Source organism: Sphaerodactylus townsendi, linkage group LG06 (genome assembly GCF_021028975.2).
Source record: "Sphaerodactylus townsendi isolate TG3544 linkage group LG06, MPM_Stown_v2.3, whole genome shotgun sequence".
NCBI classification, from domain to species: Eukaryota; Metazoa; Chordata; class Lepidosauria; order Squamata; family Sphaerodactylidae; genus Sphaerodactylus; species Sphaerodactylus townsendi.
This window is the reverse complement of record NC_059430.1, coordinates 92,564,869-92,585,507: the sequence shown is the minus strand read 5'-3', so window position 1 is coordinate 92,585,507 and position 20,639 is coordinate 92,564,869. Positions and strand designations below refer to the sequence as shown.

Below are 20,639 nucleotides of genomic sequence, written 5' to 3'. Positions count from 1 at the left end.
AGAAAGGCGGACTATAAATAGCATAAATAAATACACAAAGAACCATGTTGATTCTTGCTCAGTAGGGCTAATTGTGTTAGTAACTCTATTAATAAGAATTTCCACCAATTTTCCTGGAACAAATGTAATCATCTGGATACTTTAAAAAAAAGGTGTTGTATTCACAGCTAATGTTTGAGGTGGACTCTTCATTGCTGACAGCTGAGAACTGAAAACAGCCATGTCCCATGCTGAAAAACAAAGTGACATACAGGCATAGCTAGCAGTATTTGTGGTAATATGCAGATGGTGTGCTCTGCTGTCATTCTTAATTAGCTGGCTTTAGGATTGAGGTGGGATGAGAGGAAAGTTGGTAGGTCAAATTTTAGTTGTCGCTTTTCCTGAATTAAAACCAACCTCCTGTTCTAACTTTTTTCTAATTGTTTAACGTTCATATCTGTACTCTGGCTCCCTGCTGAATCTGAAGATCAGAGACTAATCCCTTCTGAAAGTGACAGTGACCTGTGTTCTGGCTAGCAGCTGCTGAAAAATGCCACATATGAGGGATTTTACTCCTCTTTGTTCTTTAAGCACATCTGGTTCCTTGAATATTGAAACAAGCTTCATAAATTATATGGCACACACATTGAATTGAATTGTGTTGTTCACCGCCCGGAGCCCTTTGGGGATTGGGCGGTATAAAAATTGAAGCAATAAATAAATAAATAAATAAATAAATAAATAAATAAATAAATAAATAAATAAAAATCATTCCAGCACTCTTTTTTGTAAATGTACGTTGAAGTCATCTTAAAACTTTCTGTGTATCAACAGGCCCTCAAATTGCTGTGGGATCTCCCCTGCCCCATTCCAAAATAATGAATTGAAGGTACTTGGAAATGTTCCATTTTAAGTAGGTAGAACAGCTTCACAGAATTGGTTGTTTAAAATGGGGGTGAGCTGCTGGGATCAGCCAGGGGTCGGAAACCTTTACCACCCGAAGAGCCATTTGGACCCGTTTTCCACGGCCCTGAAGATCTACCGAGCCAGAGAGGTGGCTCTGCAGGGTGCCGCCTCTGGTTTGGCCCCTCCACTCACCTTTCCTTCCAGCGCTGGGAGGCAGAGGTGCCGGGCAGGGAAACCCCCTCTGCCCGAAGGAGCAGGCAGCCGCCTGCTGTATGGGACAGAGGGGGAATGGCGTCTGCAGCCTGCCCAGTGCCGCCGCCTCTCGAGCTGCGGGATGCAGTGGCGGTGGCGGTGGGTAGGGAAACCCCCTCTGCCCAACGGAGCAGCCTGCAGAGGGGGGATGGCAGCTGCAGGGATAGCAGAGGGGGATGGTGACTGCTCTGGAGGGACACGCCCACACTAGGGCAGCTTGGGCGTGTCCCTCCAGCCCTCCAAAGCAGTGCTGGAAGGAGAGGTGAGTGGAGGGGACACGAAAAGCGATGCTCTCACGTACGGAGCCGCCTCCGGTTCGGCCCCTCCACTCACCTTTCCTTCCAGTGTTGCTCTGGAGGGCTGGAGAGACATGCCCACGCTACCCTCCGACCTCCAGGCCACGCGGAGCCGCAGTATAAGTCTGAAAGAGCCGCATGCGGCTCTGGAGCCGCGGGTTGCAGACCCCTGAGCTAGGAAGTGCTCTTGTGGAAGGGAACTTTTAATATATTTGCCCTATTAATTAAACTTCACAGTCTTTTACTATCCTTTTTGGTTTCAGCGTTTTGCGTGAATGTGATTGTTTCATGACTTAAGCAATTTGCAGAAGCGAGTTACAGTTTTTAAATGCTTCCTAAATAGAGTACAAATATGAAAGTAATTTTTGAAAGTTGACTATGTGTACACTTAAAACACTAACTTTTTAAATACCTTCAAATGCGTTCTCCCTTTATTTGGGTACATGTTCCTTCTAGTACCAAACAGCCAACTGCAGGCGAGCCTAATCCTGTACTTTTAAAACTGGCAGGTATGCAGAAATTAACAGTTGAAGCTTTTAACTACGCGGAGATGCTGCACAAGGGCAGGAGCAGGCAAAAACCTGGCAACTCTGGAGACCACAAAATGTGAAGGAAACCTGGAAATGTTATAGCCAATCTTTTTTGAAAAAAGAAAGTTCCTGGGTAGAAGAAACTCCCATCATTTATTGACTTCACCTCAGCCTTAGGGCAGCAATTCATGGCTGCAGAATGCATGATTTCCCCATCGTTGTTATTCTTACTTAAAGGGCTGATTCTTAGACTGAGAGCATGATTGTTATTCTCTATGGCATCATCCAATAGCATGACACAAAAATTATGTAGAGCAGATCTACAAAGGAAGAGCCATGCTATCACCTGAGCATGGACCAGAAGAAGGCAGGTGTTTCCCCACCTTTTCTTCCCTCATGGCTTCTACAGCTAACCATATTGGTGTGGGAAGGTCTCATGGGACAGCAGCACCTACACCATACCTATACCTTTAGGAAAATAAGTGCTCAGTAGTCATTAATATCTACAGCACAGTGTCTTAAGTTTTATTGCTCCAGAGAGAATGTGAGACAAAATAGAGGCAGGTTAACTCTCTGTCTTGCCTGTAATATAGGCAGTTTTTTAGGCTTTACTGTATATGGCAGGTGCATGTGTTCATGGTAAACACTTTACTACAGAAATATATATATCTGTTTTGTTTGGTACTTCATTAACTATTGCATTATGTCATCATGAAATAATGAAATAACTATCAGCCTATCCAAATTCATAGGCATGCCTGCTAGCAGTTTCAAAAAAAGTAAACTTTATTTGTTTTTTAATTCCAGTATAAAGACAAATAATTGTTCCGTCATCCTGAACTAAATTATCAGTATAGCCTACCTTTGGAAATGGACTTCTGATGATTGTCACAATTCTGGCTATGTTCATCCATTCAATACAGTGGTGGAAGTCTATATTTTGGGGGTGGAGGCAACCTGGAGGCAGCAAGGTTTGCATTTGGTCTGCCGAAGCGCTGCTGAGATTGTGTTGGCACAGGTAACCATAACTCAGCTGGCCATGGAACTTCTTGTTCAACTACAGCTGCTTTTTGGGATTTCAGAACATCCATTTCCAAATCAGCGTAACTTAAAAAAGGCCTTCCATGAAAAGATCTAGATTGTGATCCAATTATTTTTGTGTTGTATTTACAGTACCAGAAGATCATCAATATTATCATAATAGCAGGACACATGCTGATTAGCAAGGTAAAGAAAATATTTCTTGTCCAGGAATAGCAATTATTAAATGCAACTATGGTTTGCAAGGACTCATTAGAAGAGCAGGTTCCACCATATGCAACGTCCTCTGTTTGATAGATGTTGTATTCTGGCAACATTGCCTCAACAAAATTTGGATGAACATTTCCACCTGGTAGTCTTAGTTTAACCAAAACTCCCTGGATTTCATCTCTTGCACATCTGTTATTCCTTGTGCAAAAGGAATGGTCATACCATGTTATTAGAGTGGACCCAGGACTGAGATGCAGCAGTGTCATATTGCCTGGGCTGCCAGAGCTCAAATATTTGGAAAGCTTCTCAAAAAACAAGTAAACTCTTCCCCTGTCTCTCAGGAATGAGTGGTAGCTATTTTTTGTTCTTATGGTAAAATTGTGACACGGGATAGAGGTAGGTCTGTGTAATTCTATTGTGAACATCTCCGAAGTCTTCAGCCCTTCAGAATCAGTGGCAAACAGTAAAAATCCCTGAGGCGAATACTGGAAATCATAAGCAAGTGGATAGCCATGCATGGTTTGGAATTGTGAATTAAAGTGCAACCAGTTCTCTGGGCCCATCGGTGAACCATCAGCTGGGTACATTCCAAGGGTCAGCAGAGGCGTACCTCCATCCTCCTGATCATAAAATGTGTCTGAAGGTACTGAAAATGAGAACTTGTGTCCAATGGTTGCTGTTATCCAGTTAATAGCACTGACAACTCTTGGGGAAGTATTTGTCTGGCCTAAGAAATAATGAAGGAAACAGAAAATAATGATTTCAGTAGTCTGGTACTGAATGACTCCCTCCCGCCCCCTGCCCCCCAAACCCCTGTCAAACGATGCCAATTTTTCTTATAGAATTTACTGGAGATGGGCCCTGGCAGCTCCCTCTGCTAAAACCAAAGGGACAGTTGGGGAGTGCAACTCTGCAGGATCTTTTTTAGGCTTAAGTTCTTATTGGAAGTATGGTTTTATAATTTCCAGCAATCCTAGAGCTTGTCACTTCCTGTAGGAATTTGCAGTAAGTACAGAAGGCTGCATTTCTGCTTGGTAGCCCTAGGAAACCAAGTAAACATCAGGAAATAGAGCTATAGCTGGGGATCTGACTCCATTGTCTTAGAGTGAGCCATTTCAAATGCAGGAGGGAAACTGCTCCTTTAATCTACTGGGAAAGTTCCCTGGATTTTTTGCACTGGTGGCCAGGAGCACGGTTAGCCAAGTAGCCTCTGTGGTACAGGAAGTGTCACAGAATCTGCCCTGCTTGGACCTGGACAGGTGTAGGCTTACCTGTGGGTATGACCTGGGAAGTCAGCAACCAAGGTGTCTGTGTTGTTTCTGTGCAACAAGATGATTCCTCAGATGGAGTAAGTGAAAAGATGCTTGTTCCTGTATGCAGTGATGGGAAGGATGTATCTAGAATGGTGCAAATGGAATGGTGGTTGTAGTATTTATAGATAACAATCAGTCTCTATGGAATACCATAGTAGAACACACACCCCCCCACTACTTTGGAATTTCTGTTTCTCCTAGACTCTATGGCAGTGGTGGCGAACCTATGGCATGGGTGCCAGAGGTGGCACTCAGAGCCCTCTCTGTGGGCACGCACGCACAGAGTTCATCATGTAGGGGGAGCGGAAAATCACCCCCCCACACACACACTCATATATCTAGGCTGGCCTTGCTTCTGAGTAAACCCTAGGGTCGTGATTCACCCATTCGAAGCGTTGCACGGTTGCTTCACCAAGCTTACTCCTGAATAACGTACACCTTGGAGCAAGCCGTTTTTTCCAAACTAAAACCTCAGTACTCAGGTTAAATTGCCATGCTGACACTTTGCGATAAATAAGTGTGTTTTGGGTTGCAATTTCGGCACGAAAAGGTTCGCCATCACTGCTCTATGGTATAGAAAAGTAACTGCATAAAATGACACATTTTTGCTCTCTCTATCCTGTATAGTCAGGAATATCCTCAAAAAATGCTTATGTGGGCAGACATTTTATCCAGAAACTAAAATAATAGCCAATCAGCTTTCACGAGTAATAAGATAATATTTCTAGAACAGCATTAAATTCACTTCCACAATTCCTTATTCTTCCTACAAGGATCTCAGGACAGCATACATCATTATTTCATTTTCTATTTTATCTTCATAACAATCTTGTAAGATGTGTCTCTCTTTCTTACAATCTTGTAAGAAAGAGAGAGAGAGAGAGAGGGAGGGAGGGAGGGAGGGAGGCTGGCCCAAGGTCACCCAGCAAGCTTCATGGCATAGTAGAAATCTGAACTGGGGTCTCCCAAATCCGAGCTTGGCACCCTAATCACCACACTGCTCTCATTCTACTTGTTACAATATGTGCTGAAGGCCACTGGCTAAGTAGTCCTCTTTATGAAATGTGTGAATGGTTAAGTCTGTTGATGACTACTAGCTGCATGGAACCTTTCAGAGGCAATATACTGGGGCAAAGAACGAGTCACCGCAACTCTATTGGGAAAGCACTTGGCTGGTATATAGGGGAAAGCACTTGGCTGGTATATAGGAGAAACTGGATTCCAAGTTTGATTGGATTCTGCATCTGATCCAACATACTTGTTGATTGATGAGATTCCTGACCATAGGTTTCCCAAAGAGGTAAAAGATAATACGAACGCATGTTCCATGAAGAGTTTTTAGTTACTTTTTTCTTGCTATAGCTAACTGTTATTGACAGTGTGTCAGGGATTGACAAGGATACAGTTTCCTCATAAAATGAAATCTGAGGTGAGTAGTTCACATGGAGTCAGAGTATGCTAGTAAAGATTAAGAAAAAAACACACAATTTACCTTGCACCCCTGGGAACACAGAAGTGGTATGAAGTCCAGCCTGTAAAGATGCAACAGTTGAATCTTTCAGCTTCTGTGATATAGATTTCCTGGAGATGTGGAAGGCCGCTTTGGTTTCCAGCAGGCCAGTCAAAATTAAATCACTTGTCTCCAATTGTGAAACATCAGGAGATGCCACAGAAATTCTGATACCACTGGCATATGAGCTAAAATAATTCTTAGAGAAATGTAACTTGGGAGTACCAGTATATTGCACAGGCACAGGAAGCAGAAGAGTATCATAAGAATACCATGAATGTGTCTGACTTGTCCCCTGAGACAGGCTGTCTAAACTTAGAAACTGGCTTCTTAAAACAACACCGGATGTTGTAATATAAATTAAATGGGATGGCTTATTCCAAAGAAGAGTCTCCACCTGCATCTTGGTAAGAGTTGAGGCTTTGTCTTTTATAAATAAAAGTTTGTTTGTCTCAGGAACAGTCGTAAATGGCTCTGATGTATGTTCATCAGTCTTGAATACCTTTTGGCTAATAGGCCTGCTACTGGACAACAGTTCTTCCACTGGTGATATATTATGAAAACCAAATGAGCCTGTCAGTTCTTTTGATGTTGATAAAGGCAGGGAAGGAAGCTCTGTTGTGACGCTCCTTGTTCTGGATAGTAATCCAAATTCTACTGAAGAGGTAAACAGGAAAATGCTGAATTCTTCTGTGCTGTATGTTGTCAAGGCAGGAATATTATCATTGTAATATAACTGTCTTACTGGACTTGCGTCAGGCACCAATCCAAGTTTGTGGACAGAAGCACTGCCTGTAGTGGCTGAATCACCAGCTGACATAACATCCATCAAGTTTAAGTCCGTAGTCCACCTAAAGATCTCAGTCAGGACTGCAGTAAGAGGGGAAGAGTTTTCGTCTGTAAAGAGATGCTCTTTCTTCTGTGGATTTGATATAAATGATTCTGAAGCATATCTGCCATTGCTAAATAGATCGTACTTTTGATGGCTGCAGCTTGAGAAGAACAAAGACTTGACCACAGTAGAAAATGGGATCCTTAGCTTTGCCGGTGTTGACGTGGTGGCAAATATAGGAAGATTTGCTGCAAAAAAACTGTCCTCATATGCTAATCCAGATGCTGTTAGATAAGTGTATGAGCTACTATGAGTTGAATTTGTTACAAATTGTTTTGGGATGTCTGCTACAGGCGTTTTTTCAGAGGGTGTGTCTTCTGATGAAACGGAAACGTCTACTGTGGCCTGAACAGAACTCAAGAACTGGGTTTTGTTGGCTGACCCAGAAAAACTTAAATAATATTGAGTGAAATTGGGTTTTGGTTCAGACTTCTTAGGTGTGGAGTGTATATCTTGCAGTTGCACTTGAGACTGCTGGAATTCTACTATTGGGGGTGTTCTGGAAGTCAGATCATCCTGTCTCCCGAATTCTATCAATGATGCTGTCATCAAAGAAGGTGAAAGTTCGGGGTCAGCAGAAGGGAGAGACTGGAAAATAGTAAATGCTGGTTGCCTAGAATGAACACTGAGAACATGTAAGGTTCCTAAATCCCTCTGGGTTGTAACAGAATGGAAAGAGATATCAGTGTAGCTGGGAACAGTTGTCAAATTGTCTTTGTACAAAGATGATGAACTTGCACTCGGTCTTACAGTAGACTTTGTATGTGGCAGAGTAGTTGTCCCAAAAGGGAAGGCCTCTGTTTTTGTTGTCATCAAAGAAGGTGAAAGTTCGGGGTCAGCAGAAGGGAGAGACTGGAAAATAGTAAATGCTGGTTGCCTCGAATGAACACTGAGAACATGTAAGGTTCCTAAATCCCTCTGGGTTGTAACAGAATGGAAAGAGATATCAGTGTAGCTGGGAACAGTTGTCAAATTGTCTTTGTACAAAGATGATGAACTTGCACTCGGTCTTACAGTAGACTTTGTATGTGGCAGAGTAGTTGTCCCAAAAGGGAAGGCCTCTGTTTTTGTTGGCTTCACTCCCAGTTTAGTAGGTGTCATTGTAGGCCTTGGAGTGGCCATTAATTGCCTCCTGTGTCGTTTTCCTGCATGCCTTTTTTCATGGTTGCCTTTCTGGAGAATTCTCCAGCCGGCAATTTCATAGCCCAGGAGCTGTGAGAGGTGGCTTGACTGGATGTTGTGTCGTAGAACTTGCACTAATTCGTACAGCATAGCAAACAGTCCAAACCCAACTGGCCAACATAGTTCTACATAGTGGTTTTCCACAGTGCCGATGCATTTAATATCTTCACCTACAATGGTCAGATTCCACAAGTGTTTTTTAAATGATTCTCTGAATGGAATAAGTGTTAAGAAGACTGGGTCCAGGTGGAGATATTCTGCCATGGTGTAGATGAGAGAGAGTCGTTCTTGAATGGTTAAAGAACCAGCTGGGTTGAGGATTATGATCTCAGCAAAGGTGACAGAAATGTCCTGTGCACACTGTCCTTCAGAATAGATACTGAAAGCCCCAGAATATACATTATTAACAGATACTGATTTTCTTAAAACTTTTGTTACAGCCTATCCATGCTGACTCAAAACTTAGCCTCAAACACTTATTTCAAACAGCTCTTGAGATTGACAGACATGGGTTCAGGCAATCCAAGATTAGATCTTCTAACATCTTTAAAACATTCTAAGATCTTTAAAACAAAACAAAACATGTGGGACTGCTGTTTTGATGGGGGCGTGATGACATGTTTAACCCATTATTCTTATGCTATTTTCCAGATCAAAAAACAGTTGTTTTATTTTCACAGCCCAAGGGAACAATATAGGTGCCTGTATTTTTTTCTTCACTGGGGCTAATAGCAACTTGGGGGAGGGGTAAACTGGGGGGGAGCAGCACCGCTCCTCCAGGACCACTTCACCCCAATCAAATCAGCAGCCTCACAAGACAGCTTTCATATAAAGAAAAAGATATTTCAGAAGTCAGATCGTGGGGACCCTATTTGGGTGGAAAGGTGACATATAAATGTTTAAAATAAATCAGCACTTCTTCATCACATCAGTTTTTCTCTTCGGCTGTGCAAGTGGCTGTGCATAAACTTTAAATGCACCTCGGAGTGCACATGCAGTCCTTTCTTTATTTGCTTCATTTATACCTCACCTTTCTCCCCAGTGGGGACACAAAGTGGCTGATATCATTCTCCTCTCCTTTGTTTCAGCTTCACAACAATCCTATGAAGCAGGTTATGCTGAGAGTGACTGACTGGCTCAAGGTCAGCCAGCAAGCTTCCATGGCAGAGTGAGAATTTGAAACTCAGTCTCTCGGAATCTACCATAACACTCTCATCCCTACACCACACTGACTCCCTACACTGGGCTTTTCCCCACTTAGCTTAAGTCCCGTTCTACTTAAGGAGAGTAGCGCGGGGTCCCCCGGCACTCCCCACGAGAGGGGCGGCGACAGCGCAGCCACCCGGACACTGCTGCTGTCGTGCCGCCTCAGCGTGCAGCATCCCTGGCGCTCTTGCGAAGGGCGCCTTTTGATTGCGAAGGGCACCTTTTGACTGGGTGGGGATGCCCGGGCGTGCGCCAGGGATGCCGCGTGCTGAGAGCAGTGTGCGGCATAGGGGGGATAGGGGAGAGTGAGGAAACGCCCTTAGTTCTCCACTACACATAGATTGCTAAGATTATAGCCTCTCTGCGTAACAACCACTAGGTTTAGCAAGGGAGCACTTCAAATTGCAGATGCTTCTCAAAGCCCCAGTTTGGGAGGAAAGGTATAATCAAGTAAAAGGATTAAATAGAATTCCTTAAATTGTTCGTACCCAGAAGCGAAAGAGGGTAATTTCTTTTCTGATTCCTCCCCCAGGATATTCTTTCTGGCCTCTGATCACTGAATCCAAAACATTCCTTTTTTTTCTCACTTTGTTGTTAATGCAAAGATTGCAGCAAACACCAGAAGACACTGAGTCATGTGAAATACCTCCAACTTACATGTCATTCACAGGCTTTTGATTTATGTCTAGTTGCTTTTCACAGACAGTTATGGAGTTGTGCACATGAAGTACAAAGTTGGCAGTGGCAGCTGGTGTGTTTGGGCCACACGCCTCTCCGTGTGCTGCCACGGTGAGATGATAGTCTCCACTCTCGTCCGGCATTGGCAGCCCTTGAAGGGTCCTGGTGTTATGGTTATATTCCAACCAGTTTGGCAAAACTGATCCATTAGTCAGAGTGACCTGTTTATAAGACACACACAGAGAAAAAAGCAATGTCTTGGCATGTATCCTAACAGACACAACACTGCCATTTGTTCCAAAAGTCATAAAAAGTAAAGTAATTCTGAAAAACTTTTGATGGGCTTCTGGTCTGCGATCCCACTAACCTAGAATACAGAAATTTGTGTTAAAAAGACAGAGAACATGACACGATCACTTGACAGAAGTATGCACAAAGAAAGAAGATTCTCATCACTAGCCTTAATGAGGAAATTAGAGGTTGATGTTTAAGACCAAGAATATTTCATGCTTAAAAACAAGAGGGAGAGAAACCTTAACTGATTTGAGAGGAAATTAGCTTTTTCTACTGCTGTTATTTGGCAAATGCAAGTGTTGCAGGGTCTTGGTGTGGATGCAGGAGTTAGGCTGTTAGACTCCAGGTCTGGAGATCACTCAGACTTATAAATTATCTTTGGACTACAGAGATCAGTTCCTCTGCAGCTTCAGATGTGAGACTCCGGGACATCACATAGCCATGGAACTCCCTCCCCAAACCCCTGTCCTCTCCAGGGTCCACCCCCAGATTTCCAAGAGTTGGCAACCCTAACCCAGGAAGGGGATGCCAGTCACCTCCCATCCTGCTGACAGCTGAGAGCAAGATGAACTGTTGTAGCACCCGAGCGCCCTCTTCCTTATTCAATTGTGGGGGGGCGGGGCAGGGTGGTGCTTAGCTAGAGAATTGGTCATCCCTCAAGGGCTGCCCCTTTTGGTTTGCAGTAACTGGACTGCAAGGGAACAAAAAGTTTCAGTCATCAAGGATAGCTACTTGAGGGCGTTCTTACTGGCCTAAGTGCAAACAAGCACTACCTTGTAATGAGTTATTGTTCCAAGGAAAGCAAATGGTGATATGGGGTAAAAGAATAATTTCCCTGGGAGTGCTCTTGTGTCTTGAACACCTTGAAAGGCCTGTACTTCTTCACATGTGTTATGTGACACCTTGGCCGTAGCAGGCCTGATGGTGACGAGAGATACTACGATGAAGAACAAGGACGGAGCTGGCGGCATTCGCCTGTCTGGTGGCAGGGCGGCACCAAACATAAGGCTGCAGTCACAGGCCACAGTGAGGCTGAAGGGGGCCTCCATTCTTGGTCTGTAAGACAGAGACAATGGATGCAACAGAGTCTGTTAGAACCGAGGAGGAAAAAAAATGAAACACACCTAAAGTTGTCTCAAGAGAAAAGCTTTACAAACCATAAAAGACTCCCAAATTATACTACTGAGATATCACATTTAATTTTAGGCAAGCTCAGCAACCTACTGACAAATGACAACAATAAAAAATAAGCCAGACACTCACTCTCTCACTGAGACAAGGCTTCTTTACTTGAAATTCATCCCATAACCTCACGGTTTCCTTTATTGCTTCTCCCTTGTCCTGATAAAGAAGGCTACTTGGATCACTGGGAGATGAAATGCGACCCTGGGGCTCCTTGAGGGGGGTCTTCAACTAACAGACTAAAAAAGAGCCAAATAAGCTGAGCTTGATTATTCAAGACTGGGGATTTTTGTGCAACTGAAGTAGTTTCTGCACAGTCCAAATATCCCAGATTGAGCAAGGGAAATATCCCAGTCTGGTCAAGAAGTTCATGTGGTTCCCAGTCCTAAAATGGGTTTGCCCCACGATATTTCCCTCATCTCGGGATTTTCAAAAATCCCGGGTTGAACCCACTACTGTACATACACCACAGGAGCAGAACCAGTTTATTTTTCCTGCCCAGCCACCTCATCTCCCCACTGTCCGCCCCCCTGATCTCCCCACCTGATGTCATGTCAGTTTTCATCTCTGCTGAGTCACCGACCGTTGTAGTCTGCCCTTCCCAAAACATTCCCCCAAGCATGTTTTCTGCTCATGGTATCAACCAGGTGCCATCTCACCTGGGTTAATCGGGAGTGGAGTCCCAAAATGTCCCCGTTTTCTCTTCTGTATATGTACTTGTTGCTCGGAGTGTCTTAATCAATCATTTATTTACAGTCAATGACCAGTACAACAGCACAAAAGTACATCAATTTCACAGTACCATTAGCATAGACTATATGTGTACGAAAAAATACACTAGAAACCCAGATCAAAGGTAATACGTAGTCTGTGGTATATACAAAGAGAGTATTCACGTAAACTGAATATTATAATTATTATTTGTTTGCAGTCAATGACTAGTACTTAAAATCCCATCTCACCATAATAGCAAAACAGTAGATAAAATACATTGATTGGAACAGGGATTAAAAATTAAAAATTCCCAGACTTGTAAAGTGCATGGCTAGGGAGATGTGCACTTTGGGCTGAATGTTAGTGGGCATATCATGGGGGTGGAGTCTCTCGTTTTTCACAAAAATATGAGAACGTGAGTGGGAATGTGATGTGATGCTGTGCCCCATTGTTTTTTGATGCCACTTGCTGTGTTGAGGCCTGTGCTGGGTCCTATCCAGAACTGGAAAAAGCGCGGGGGGGGGGGGGGCCTTCATTTTCCCCTGCTCACTGTGGGTCAACCAATTAGAAGTACAGCCTTTTTGTGGGGATGGCAATGGCCCAAAAACGGACCTTGGTGGGAAATGGCCAGTTTGAGTTCAGTGTTAAGGAGGGGTCGGCAGCAACTGCTGGTGTGGTTCTGAGTGATTGGCGTGCACGAATGACGATGGCTGGCGCAAGTGGTGACACTGCTGTTGGGGTCTACAGAGGGAGCTCTGCCAAGGGACCAGGGAGGGGCGTCACCTGAAAGAAGGCTGAAGCCAAGGACCTGTTCAGGATCTGGGTCAAGCAGATGATCCAGTGGGCCCTTACCAAGAGTCATGGGAACATGGAGGTTTTTGAGAAGGTGGCTGCAGAGATGAGGAGTCAGGGTCACAGCAGGACTGCCGTTGAATACCTCACCAAGACCAAGACACTGTGGTGAGAATACAAGCATATTGTGCAACACAACAGGGTGTTGGTTAACCACAGGGCGACTTCCCCTGTTGGGGAGCTTGAAAGGATTGTTGGGGAAGACAGAAACATCAGTCCTCCCCAATCATGAGAGTCATGCGGTTTGGAGTGGACGAGCGGCTATTGCCCCCAGCTTCCCCCGCCCTGGAATTGGAGGAGCTCTTTACAATGATAAATGAGGCAGACATTCGCCCTCCTTCAAGCCCCCTGGACTTGGGTAAGCAGAATTTGTGGGAGAGGGTCCCTCCACGTGTCTTCCCAAGATGTCCCATCATAGTTGGTGTTGCACAAGGCTGGCCCCAGTACAGCACAGGGCTCAGAAGGGGAAGCTTCCGGGCACATTCACTGGCCTCAACAAGTGGCGACTTCCGGGCATGCGAGGGGTTCTCCCAGTGGTCCCCACCATGGTCTTTGGTGTGCCAGGGGCCTGAGGGGAAGCGGAGCCTATTCCCCCATGTTTCATTCCTTGGACAGAGGGGAACGGGAGGGGGGGAGATCCTCGGCTGTCAACATGTGGTGGCCATGGGGCAGGGGGAACCAATTCCCCCCACATTTCAAGCTTTAGATGGAGGGGAACGGCAGGAGGGAGGATTCTCGGCTCTCAACATGTGGTGGCTGCAGGGCAGGGGGAGAGAGCTAATTTTCTCTGTGTTTTGCACTTTGGACGGAAGCAGCCATGGGAGGGTGGTTTCCCTGTGCTTCCCTGGCTGCTAAATGCCGACTGAAGGGAATTTTTCTCCAATGCAGGAAATCCCAGTGATGTACTGTCTGACTTGGACGCCACACAAATGGATGAGACGATGCTGGTGGGTAAGCATGATCAATTGTAATTCTGGGAGATCTCCAGGCACCACCTGGAGGCTGGCAACCCTAAATGAAATCCATGTGGACTTGCTGCCTGACTGGACTTGCACCTGTTCCCCCAGGGTTGCATGTGCACACTGATCTGCTATTTAGTAAATAGTCATTTGTATTCACCACAGAATAGCAGCAGGTGCATGGTAAAATGCCATCCCCTGAGCATGGGCCCGAAGGTGGCGATGCTGTACTATTTTGCTTCACACCCACCCTGTGGGGTAGTTCATTACAATTTCCTCTTTACAAACCATGGAACAAAGTCTAAGGGACAGTGACTTTTCCAATACCTCTCAGTTGAACCCCAATCTCCTGGATAGAAGTTGAATGTACTTTATGTGCAGAAGAAGATATCAGAGCGGTATCAAGAAGAACAACTGTTGTTGTGAAGTCAAGCGGCTAAGTACAAAGAAGGATTTGAGGCTTGGAGAGACTGTTCTCCCTGTATTGTGGCCATTCAGAGTGTTCTAGGAAGAAGTCTTTGTGCTCAGGTTGCCTAGTTACACTTAGATGCATCTGTAGGCTGCTTCTCTCATTACAAGACCTTGGATAGTTAGTAGTCCTTTGAGGAAAACAGATACACACTTTGTGGTGAGGTTACAATGAATTCCTTCATGTGATTAACACCAGGATCATCTCCTCAAGTTGTACCAGGGCAGGGATGAGATTGCTCCTTGTTATCCTTGCACTGGATCAGTGTTTATGCCTACAGGAGAAAAAACTACTAGGAAGCTGCCTGACACTTTTGGTATGCTACGTGAACCCTGCTAAGTGCAGGAGGCGGCGGAAGAGGTTGCATAAGTGGCAGCTAGCTGGAACTCCTAGACAATAGTCCGATAGCAGCACAACTGAAACCACTCCACTGAAACCAGTGTAGAGCCTGGGTTGGGAAATACTTGGAGACTTTCAGGGTGGACCTGAGAAGGGTGGGGTTTGGGGAGCAGGGGGTCTTCAATGAGGCCATCAGAGTCCACTTTCCACAGCTGCCATTTTCTCCAGGTGAACTGTTCTCTGCCCCCTGGATATCAATTGTAATCCCAGGAGATCTCCAGCTCCCATCAGGAGGTTGGCAACTCATGATCAGGCCACATAATTCTGTCCCCATCTTGAGTTAACTAGGAGTATAAAATCAGAACTGACACCTTCCGTAAAGGAGAGCACTTTAAACAGTCAAACAGGAATAAAGAGCAAATGAATACTTGGAGTAGGGCTGGCTGGCTAGAGTGGTCAGATCCCAGTTGGCAATCCTTGGAAGCAAAGTGGGGGTGGAAACTTTAAAATTGACATTAATGGTGCTGTGACACCATAGAGATTTGGGGCATCTCTAGAGTGCTATGTGACACCAATTTTTTGTCCTGTTTTGCTCCTGCTGCTCCGTGAATTTCCTTCCTTCAAACTAACTCCTGCTTTTCTTGCTTTGCTGTCTAAACTCCATGAGGGCAAACTGTGCTCTCAGCATCTTTCTACTCCTCGCCTAGGGTTACTAGCTCCAGGTTGGGAAATTCCTGGAGATTCGCAGATCTAGCCTGGAGTGGGGAGGGATCTCAACTGGGTATAAGGCCATAAAGTCCACTCTCCAAAGCTGCCCTTTTCTCCATGGCAGTCTGATCTCTGCAGTCTGGAGATCATTTATCAATCTGGGAGATCTTCAGGCCCCACCTGGGGGTGGCAACCCATAAAACTTAAAATTCAGTGCTCCAGTTCAAACACAGGAGTGGCCCATCAGGGATCTGTTCATAGTCTGGTGTTGCCAAGTATTAATAATGTCTTAATTTTCTGTGTTTAGTGTGAAATTATAAAATGCTATCTTAGTAAAGAACATCAGTTAAAAATAACAATCTTTTAGAACTGATCATGCAGATTGCTCAGATGTAGTAGGGTAGGAGCGTGCCAGTCTACCCCAGACATGGAGCCCTCCCGCAAAGTTGCAGGATCAGCCACAACTGGTCTTGGTAGTTCCTAGCTATGACCATTGCAGGGTTAATATCAGCAATAGCTAGGCTACCCAGGCCTAGACCAGTGGTGGTTGTGGCCTCTTGGCTAGGAATGCCATCTTCCTGGTCAAGGAGAGTCCTGTGTCTCAACCCACTGTAAAAAAACTCAGGTCAGGCTGTCTATTCTCCTTCCCTGTTCCTAGCTAGTCCCAGCTAGATACTCTCCCTTCATTTGGACTCATTTTATCCTTCTTCTCCTGGACCCACTGATGTCCTGCTGCCATGTGCCTGCTCCTGAGTAGATCTTATCTCCCAAGGAGACCTTTCCCCCCAAGCAGGTATTTTCTCCTTTGGGAGTTGGCCCTGATCTTCTTTCCTCCAATCTGGTCATGCCATGGCTTACCAGCCTCCAGGGCAGCAGTTCTCAACCTGTGGGTCGCGACCCCTTTGGGTGTCGAACAACCCTTTCACTGGGGTCGCCTAAGACCATAGGAAAACACATATTCCCGATGGCCTTAGGAACCAAGACACAAATAATTTTATGGTTGGGGGTCACCACAACATGAGGAACTGTATTAAAGGGTCGCGGCATTAGGAAGGTTGAGAACCACTGCTCCAGGGCATCTCCTTCTGCCCCATTACAATGCTGAAGGCATGCTTAGGGCCATATCCATGTTCCACCCTTCTTTCCCAGGGCTACAGGGCCCAGGGATGTGACACTCTAACTTTGGGTGTACAATTTGCCTTCACCACGCTAGAAAACAAGGGTGAAAGATAGTAACACTAAATGAAAGAAGTGAATAAGAACAAAAACATCTGCCTGTTTTGAGGACTGTGAGCCATAATCCAGATGACAACAGAAAGACTGAAAGTCTCCTAGGTTCCACTGTATCATCAGAGGTTCTGTGATGTAGCTACCTTTTTGAAACCAAGCAGCTCTGGGGATGGCCAGTACCTGTGATCTATCAAAGTGGAACATGGAATACATAAGCTAGCACTAAGATGTTGGGATTGTAGTCAATTGCCTCTGTCAGGTAGTGCTTCTACTTACAGGAAAACAGCTTTTGCTGTTGGTGGCTTTTGCTAGGTACAGGCAACTCCTGTTCCCTGTCTCCCAGTTATTGTCAAGGCTCCTGTGATGTTACAGCAAACCTTCCTGGCCTTTCCGGCTGGGTTCAGAAGACAGGAAATGAGATTGGAAGGATGTTCCGTGATAAACAGAGTTCCTGTCATTTGTTTTTAATAATATGGCAATAAAATAACATGGTGAACATCATCTTTACAAGTCTCAAGTCAAGGAGTTCTTTCCGCTGTTTATATATTTGTTAAAAGGAGCAAAAAATCTCCTCCACCCCCAAATGTTGATCTCCTCCTTCTAGTCGGTGGTGTCCATAGCAACAGTTGTTTTTTGTTGTTTGGAAGTCATGCCCTGAACAGAGATTGTTGACATCATATGTCTTCTTGAAGTATAGGGTTGTTCATAGCTTCTGCTATCTCTCCCAATCAGGGAAGAGCAAGTAGAAGGTTGCCCTAAGAAAGAAGTGTGATTTAATCTGGATGTTAGATTCCCTTCCTCAGAATACTAGATGGGTGTGGAAAATGTTTTGCTTGCAGTAACTAGTTCTATCCCATCCCTGAGCTGTTGTGCTGCCTTCAGGGCAAACAATAGTTAGAGAGCAACTCTTGACTCAACAAGCTCTGGCCGACCAAGCTTTGTCACAGCCTATCCACTGAGCTATGGAGGGTAGACTTCTTTGATGACTTTGACCCTTGATTGAAAGGCTTGGGGATACAAAGTCCACTTAATAGCATGTGAGCTACCACAAATAGAACTGCCATGTTGCACAGCTGGTTGGGTCTACCTCTCTAACCCCACTCTTTTTAGGCTGTACCTCTAGGAATCCTCCAGAAATTTCCGAACATGGAGCTGGCAATCAAGAATGCCGACTTGTGTCCTTAAAAAGGACAGTCCTTTATACAAATCTACTTTCGAAGTTCTCCATAAAGGTAAGTCTCTTATCAATTTTTTTTAGTCCACAAATGAGTCAAGAGTCTTGCAGGCCAGGTTTTTTGATATATTCCTGTTTTGTAGGTATACATAGTATTTATCCTTGGCCACAGTCTTTAAGGGGTCACTTCTCACAACTAATAAGTAGCATAGTTGAAATCTTCGATGTGTCCCTTCTGCTGTTGGACTGAAAGTGCTCAATAACCAGTGCCAAACGCAGTGATACAGCAAGCCTGAGATAGCCACCCACAATGCCTTCTCTACGCCATATTTTACTCTCTCTTTTTAAAAGTAGTTCTGTTGACTAGTAGCATGCTGCTGCTGTGAAACTGAATATGTCTTAGTAACCTGCAGGACTGTTGTGAGGGGAAAGGGCTGCATAGTGGAACAAAAATTAAAAAAAAGAAGACTTTATCTACCTTCAGGGAGTTCCTAACATAAATTTCATGGCAATTTCTAGAGCTACATAGAAGTGGCAAAAGGCAGTTTTAATAGTTGCCAGAAACTCTATGGTATGTATCATAGAGTTTCTGGTGATTGCTAGAGTTACCCTTAGGGTTGTCAGGTCTCCCCAGCTCAGTGGTGTAGCACCAAGGGGGCGGGTGTGTGTGTGCATGATGCACCAGGTGCGTGGCGTGGCAGGGGCACAGGGCACACACGTGCCCTGGGCGTAGTTTCCCCTCGCTCCAACCCTGCCTCAACCACTGGTGGGGGATGGGGGGTTAGGGTTGCTAGATCTAGGAAACTCCTGGCAATTTGGGGGTAGAGCCTGGGGAAGACAGGAACCTCAATGAGGTACAATACCATAGAATCCATTCTTCAGAGCATCCTTTTTCTCCAGGATAAATAATCTCTGTAGTCTGGACATGACCTGTAATTCCAGGGGACCCCCAGGTCTAACCTGGTGGCTGGCATCCCTATTTGTCAGTCCAGGTAGGCCTAGGAATCTTCAGGAATTTTATGGGCAGAACTTCAAGTAAGTAGACAACTCTTTAAAAAAATCTCCTACCCAGGATGATAACAACAACAACAACAACAACAACAACAACAACAACAACAACAACAACAACAACAACAACAACAACAACAACAGTTTGGATTTATATCCCCCTTACTCTCCTGCAGGAGACTCAAAGGGGCTTACAACCTCCTTGCCCTTCCCCCCTCACAACAAACACCCTGTGAGGTAGGTGGGGCTGAGAGAGCTCCGAGAAGCTGTGACTTGCCCAAAGTCACCCAGCTGGTGTGTGTGGGAGTGTAAAGGCTAATCTGAATTCCCCAGATAAGCCTCCATAGCTCAGGCAGCAGAGCTGGGAATCAAACCCGGTTCCTTCAGATTAGATACACGAGCTCTTAACCTCCTACGCCACTGCGTAGGAGGTTAATAACATAAGAACTAGCCTGCTGGATCAGACCAGAGTCCATCTAGTCCAGCACTCTGCTACTCGCAGTGGCCCACACACAACCAGCCCCAGTTTTTGCCCGTCATCGGAAGGTAAGGGCCACACATTGTCTGGAGGTCTCCTGCCATAAGTGGACAATCAGGAATCTAGAGCAGGGGTCTGCAACTTGTGGCTCTCCAGATGTTCATGGACTACAATTCCCATCATCCCCTGCCAGCATGGCCAATTGGCCATGCTGGCAAGGCTGATGGGAATTGTAGTCCATGAACATCTGGAGAGCCGCAGGTTGCAGACCCCTGCTCTAGACAGTTGGACCTGGGGTGAGAAATCCTCTGTCCCCACAGAGGCTTGGCAGCCTAGTATCTTCCTCTTTCTTTTCACATCTTTGCCTGCCACTGCTGGGGACAGGAGACCCCATTCCATGACCGTGTGCCACAAATATGTAGCTTGCTCCAAATGATAACTGTGTGCTTCTGTGGAAAAAAAAACCTAGATGTAAATCACCAGTGCATGGTATCTCTTTGTTTAATCAACTGATTTGTTTGCCATTTGGGTACAAGTTGTGCTACCGCAGCTCAGGTTTAAAACAACTCAGCTACAGCTTTACGCTGGGAACAGTAGGGCAAGATGTTAAGTAATCTGGCCATGACACATTATGTCCCAACAATGCTTCTATGGAGAAGTTGATCTATGGCTACCAATCTTGATCCTCCTCGATCTGAGATTGCAAATGCCTTAGCAGACCAGGTGCTCGGGAGGAGGAGCAGCAGCAGCAGCCCATTGCTTTCACACCCTGCACGTGAGTTCCCAAAGGCATCGGGTGATGAGCCACTGCGAGTAGTGAGTGCTAGACTAGATGGACTCTGGTCTGATCCAGCAGGTTCTTTCTTATGTTCTTAATGCTGTGACATGTTCTCCATCTAATATTTTAGTGTCTTTCCATCCTGAAGCCTTCCTACACGTAACAAGCGACACACATGCTGCCTTGGGAACCCTGTGCCTCACTGCCTTTCCCATTAATGTTTAACTTTTAGAAACAAGTGTACCAGTCACTTGCTCCGGAAAGGAAGTTCACCTTTATTTGAATTCTGCTTTTCATTTTATGAAAAGAAACATTTTTAAATGTTATGGATTTACTTGCTACTGAATACCAACCCTAGACATTGAGGGGTAGAACTGGAAAGGAATTTTGAATCAGAGCTACATTGGGTCAAGTTGTACCTGTTTTACATTTAAACTGGATATTATTATTTCTTCATAT

At 45.1% G+C, this 20,639-nt stretch overlaps 1 protein-coding gene across 2 annotated transcripts; it reads right to left on the bottom strand.

Moving 5' to 3' along the window:
* Positions 1 to 2,731: 2,731 nt before the first annotated feature.
* LOC125434203 lies at positions 2,732 to 11,669 on the bottom strand. 2 transcript variants are annotated; one of them, XM_048499237.1, is made up of 7 exons: positions 11,553 to 11,669; positions 11,063 to 11,345; positions 9,975 to 10,216; positions 7,989 to 8,490; positions 6,020 to 7,724; positions 4,486 to 4,611; positions 2,732 to 3,941 (listed from the first exon to the last, which is right to left on the bottom strand). In XM_048499237.1, exons 2-7 carry the CDS (start codon positions 11,336 to 11,338, stop codon positions 2,878 to 2,880), a joined length of 3,915 nt encoding a protein of 1,304 aa, XP_048355194.1. In that variant the 5' UTR covers positions 11,339 to 11,345; positions 11,553 to 11,669; the 3' UTR covers positions 2,732 to 2,877. The 2 variants fall into 2 exon arrangements, with proteins under 2 accessions (XP_048355194.1, XP_048355193.1); XM_048499236.1 differs by having other exon boundaries at positions 6,020 to 8,490.
* Between the last annotated feature and the right edge of the window lie 8,970 nt (positions 11,670 to 20,639).

Coding starts and splice junctions, on each gene's coding strand:
- LOC125434203 (XM_048499236.1), bottom strand. CDS start 11,338: ATGGAGGCCCCCTTCAGCCTCACTGTGGCCTGTGACTGCAGCCTTATG. Junction 10,217..11,062: donor GAACAATAACTCATTACAAG/GTAGTGCTTGTT, acceptor TCTTATAAACAG/GTCACTCTGACTAATGGATC. Junction 4,612..6,019: donor TGTGTTCCCAGGGGTGCAAG/GTAAATTGTGTG, acceptor GCACCATTCTAG/ATACATCCTTCCCATCACTG.